The sequence below is a fragment of the Oncorhynchus nerka genome, unplaced genomic scaffold (genome assembly GCF_034236695.1).
Source record: "Oncorhynchus nerka isolate Pitt River unplaced genomic scaffold, Oner_Uvic_2.0 unplaced_scaffold_4220, whole genome shotgun sequence".
Taxonomy (NCBI): Eukaryota; Metazoa; Chordata; class Actinopteri; order Salmoniformes; family Salmonidae; genus Oncorhynchus; species Oncorhynchus nerka.
In genome coordinates this window covers 1-5189 of record NW_027037076.1, presented here as the reverse complement: position 1 = coordinate 5189, position 5189 = coordinate 1, and the positions used below count along the sequence as shown (strand labels likewise).

The following is a 5189-nucleotide window of genomic DNA, read 5'->3' as shown; positions in this document are numbered from 1 at the left end:
GGTGGCCCGTTCCTGTAGGTTCATGCTCTACAACATCCGCAGAGTACGACCCTGCCTCACACAGGAAGCGGCGCAGGTCCTAATCCAGGCACTTGTCATCTCCCGTCTGGATTACTGCAACTCGCTGTTGGCTGGGCTCCCTGCCTGTGCCATTAAACCCCTACAACTCATCCAGAACGCCGCAGCCCGTCTGGTGTTCAACCTTCCCAAGTTCTCTCACGTCACCCCGCTCCTCCCCTCCCTCCACTGGCTTCCAGTTGAAGCTCGCATCCGCTACAAGACCATGGTGCTTGCCTACGGAGCTGTGAGGGGAACGGCACCTCAGTACCTCCAGGCTCTGATCAGGCCCTACACCCAAACAAGGGCACTGCGTTCATCCACCTCTGGCCTGCTCGCCTCCCTACCACTGAGGAAGTACAGTTCCCGCTCAGCCCAGTCAAAACTGTTCGCTGCTCTGGCCCCCCAATGGTGGAACAAACTCCCTCACGACGCCAGGACAGCGGAGTCAATCACCACCTTCCGGAGACACCTGAAACCCCACCTCTTTAAGGAATACCTAGGATAGGATAAAGTAATCCCTCTCACCCCCCCTCCCCCTTAAAAGATTTAGATGCACTACTGTTCCACTGGATGTCATAAGGTGAATGCACCAATTTGTAAGTCGCTCTGGATAAGAGCGTCTGCTAAATGACTTAAATGTAAATGTAAATGACAGAGGACGGGACTAGAGTGTGGAGATCAAGAGAGATCAACTTGAGGTGAAGATTAAGGTTGGACTAGTCTGCTGTACTGTACATCTCTGGTAAGACTTCTCTGTCTAAACACTGCATGTAGACTTTGTGTGTTTTATTGTTTATATATATTAAATTGTTCATGTTGTAAATCCATTTGTGATAATCTGTCTTTGTAAAAAGTGCTGTATCAATAAATATGGTTGATTGTTGTGTTATAGAATGATGCAGGTGATCTTTATTCAAATCAGTCTAGAGTCTTTGGCTTCTAGTTCTGAAGTCACATTGATAGATGTGTTTAGGACATATAAATATATATTAGAATGTCTTTGGGTTTCAACTGAGTACTATATCTCCTTAGACCCAAATGTGATAATTTAGTGTAATTGAATTTCACAGTACTGTTATTATTAATTTAATATTTATTTAACCCAAATAACATCTTATTGAGAGTTTTCTGACCCTATGACATGCAGAAAAACCAAGGGATTGGTTTGTGTTTAAAGGATTTGTTTTAGTGGACTCAGAGAGAACAATGTTGAAACAAACAGATACTCCTGAGGTAAGAAACTCATCATCACAATATAGTAGGACATTTGTCTGAAATAAACCACGCAATATTATGTTTGGTTCTCATCAAATACTTTGCTACTGCATAGCTGATATCGCTCAAATATACATTGAACACAACCCCTTTCTGTTGCTGTCAATACTAAACTCACCACATTCAATCATAATGAAAGGAAACTTACTTCATTATGTTGATGTTTACACAATATAACGATGACATTTGTCTGCAACATACCAAACTGTACTGTAATACATACATATGAATATGCATCCAGAATTAAGTAATATAATATACTTTCCTGACAAAGTGAGAGTATAAGCTGTCAGAATTATGTTTTATTTATCTTAAAATAGCTTTTTATGAAATGACATGTTATATAAGGTATGAACATTTGAAGTGTTATGGCTCAATTAAAGACATTGAATAACATATTTGTCCTTACCTATCAACTCTTCAGTTCACCAAACTATATCATTATGAAGTAATATCCTGTACACATATATTTTTCTGTCTCTTTCATTCATTCTGTCAGACTGTGCGTCTGTCTCACTCTATCAATGATGAAGAGATAAAGTATGTGAAGGAGAGGAAGACTCTGATTAAGAAGTGGCTGAAAGGTCAGGGTATCGACTGTGAACTGGTGGGTAGTCCTGTCTTCTCTATCGATCACTATCTCTGGTACTCATGCTCTTTCTCTAACTCCTCCCTCTCTCCACAGCCAACTAGGTACGGAGCCCCCTCCCCACTACCTTGTCTCCAGCTGCCTGTTGTTAGCCCAACCACCCTTCTTTCTTATTTAAAATATGATGGGACACTGATGAGAAATTCTGTAGATTTGATCCCTTTTTAATTCTATCTTTCTTTTTTTGTCTCTCTCTATCTCTCTCTGTCACTGTCTGTCCCTGTCTCTGTCTGTTTCTCTCTGTCTCTCTCTCCCCATCTCTCAGGAGGATGTTCCTAACATAGCGTTGCTGGGGTCAGGTGGAGGAGAGAGGGCAGCAGTGGGCATGCTGGGATCTCTGCATCAGCTGGAACAGGACAACATGCTGGGCAGCCTCCTCTATATGTGTGGGGTGTCAGGCACCACCTGGTACACGCACGCAGGCACGCACGCACACACGCACACACACACACACACACACACACACACACACACACACACACACACACACACACACACACACACACACACACACACACACACACACACACACACACACACACACACACACACTTATTTACTATTATTCTTAGCAGGAAAGTTCATTTTGAATGACCTAAAACAAATCATTTTTCTCTATCTCTCTCCCTCCCTCAAAATCACTCACCCAATCACTGACACACACGCGCACACACTCACACTCACACACACACACACACACACACACACACACACACACACACACACACACACACACACACACACACACACACACACACACACACACACACACACACACACACACACACACACAGGTGCATGTCATCCCTGTACAGCGATCCAGATTGGTCATTGAATAAGCGTTGTGATGAGGTGATAAAGAAGCTGAAGGGTCCTAAAGTGAACTTGAGCAAGATTGTGGAGTGGCTGAAATCGAGGAAAGGACAAAACCAGGACTTCAACCTCACTGACTTCTGGGGCGCCTTCACTGCCTCCTATTTCATGAAAGAGGTCAGTGTATGGTTGTGTTTGTGTTTCCATGTCTGTCTGTCTGTCTGTCTGTCTGTCTGTCTGTCTGTCTGTCTGTCTGTCTGTCTGTCTGTCTGTCTGTCTGTCTGTCTGTCTGTCTGTCTGTCTGTCTGTCTGTCTGTCTGCCAGCCAGTGTGTGTGGACGTCAGTGTATGGTTTATGTATGTGTCCATCTGTCTTTCTCTCTTTCTCTCCCTCTGTTGAACTGATTACTCCCCCACCCATCTTTCCCCCCATCTCTTCCATTTTGTTCTCTGTCTCCTGTATCAGATGAACACTCGCTGTCTCTCTGAAGAAGCTCACAGGAACAGCACCAACCCCTACCCCATCTACAGCGCCATAGAACTGGAGCACAACAAACTGGGCTGCACTAAAGGTGACTGTTATGAGACGTTCATTCAAACTTCAGAGTTAAAATTAATGTTATTTGCGTAAAGCTCCTATTGCTTGATTCTGATACTCGGGTATCATCTTTGTAAAACGAGGTTCCAAGTCGAACGTTTCAGAGCTCCGAGTGCACTGTGAACGCAGCATCAATCAATCAAATGTATTTGTATTGAGCTTTTTACAAAGACAATTGTTTCAAAGTGTTTTGCATCCAGGACAACAAAAATAATATAAACAATTAATACAATACGAACAAACACTTTACTTTAGATGCCCAAAACGCAAGCCAAGCATTAGTCTGAGTCCCAGTTGGCTTTGTTTAGAAGTGGTGCACTATATAGGGAAAAGGGTGTCATTTCATACAAAGCCAATGAGTGTACGTTTCTGTAATTTACACCTGTTGTCTGTAGGGGTGTGGTTTGAGATGACCCCCCACGAGAGTGGCTTCTCCGGATTGGGAGCTTTCGTCTCCACTTCCTGTCTTGGGAGCCAGTTTGAAGGCGGGAATCTGAGAGAGAAGAGGAAGGAAATGGACATGGTATTGCTGCAAGGTGGGGCACGCACAGACACACACAGAAGCGCATGCACACAACCACACACGCACGCAAACATACCCCCCCACACGCATACACACACACAAACACACACACACACACAAAACTTTGTCCCCAGTGTTGATATCATAGTTTTTCCCCCAAACTCTTACAGATGATTAATTGCTGTTTGTTTGTTGTTGCTGGGCAGGTATCTGTGGGAGTGCCATTGCAGATGGGCAGAGGAACAATGCGGAGGTAGTACAAATGATCTGGGACTTACTGGGAGGTAAGCTTCAACGCAGCATGCTAGTTAACCTGCAAGGCTAGTGTGTAAGATTGTTTTTTTTTTTTTTTTTGGGGTGGTCATTGAAACAATGTTCCCTTTGCATTCATTTGTGATAAATACCTTAAATGTTTTTAATTAGGTAAGACTTCTTGCAATACGGTAGTCTTTCACCCCTCTGTTACAGGAATTTATTTCCTCTATGTTTTAATACTCAATTCAAATTAAACAACACTGTCAATTCATAAGAGTTTGTAAGACCCTTATTTGTATAAAATGGACAGAGACCAGTCTTTAAAATCAACCAGCTGCGTTTATTCTCGTGAGTACTGCCCATGATACATTTTATCACAGGTTATAAACTGAAAATGACGTCAGCATTTTCTAAACTGCTCCGTCTCTTCTCGACACTGGTACAAAGGCGGTATAGTTCTCAAGCCTTCCCATATCGTCTAGAGCCAAGGGCAGCCTGTGTAGATAAGCATTCTAGACAGTCTGGCGATATAGTTCATTCATTTCTACCAAGGAACAGACAGTCATTGTTCTAATTCTTGATTATATTTACACATATTATATTCAGTACTAGGATTAAAAAGAAAATTCATACATATACAGTAACATAATAGTATTCTGATTAGTCAGTCCTGATTGAAATGTATACATAATTAGTCATTATTGATAAAAATTCCCAGATAACACCCTCTCCTTACTCCCAACCAACCAGACGATAAAACATCCATCAGACAATGTTAGGGAGAAAATGTAAAAGAAAAGTCAAGAAGAAAGAATAAAAATGAACATAGTGCCTGTATGTATAATACAACCCAGGAACAGACCCAGTACAGAAACACAAAGAAACAACAATGAAGACAATCACCTTCAATCAAAAAGAAACACAAACATAAAACAATACTACAAAACAATTAGTAGACAATAAAGTAGTTACTACATGACAATACTAGACAATTACCTACATGACAATACTAGACAA

General features: G+C 42.1%; 1 protein-coding gene across 1 annotated transcript; it reads left to right on the top strand.

Annotated features, from left to right (window-relative positions):
- Window positions 1-577: 577 nt before the first annotated feature.
- LOC115119982 (cytosolic phospholipase A2 gamma-like) lies at window positions 578-4201 on the top strand (the record flags this gene model as incomplete). The annotated part of the gene is made up of 6 exons (XM_065014245.1): window positions 578-1942; window positions 2250-2392; window positions 2779-2974; window positions 3263-3368; window positions 3790-3930; window positions 4124-4201. Coding segments are annotated over exons 2-6 (604 nt in total), but the record flags the coding sequence as incomplete, so codon positions are not given.
- Between the last annotated feature and the right edge of the window lie 988 nt (window positions 4202-5189).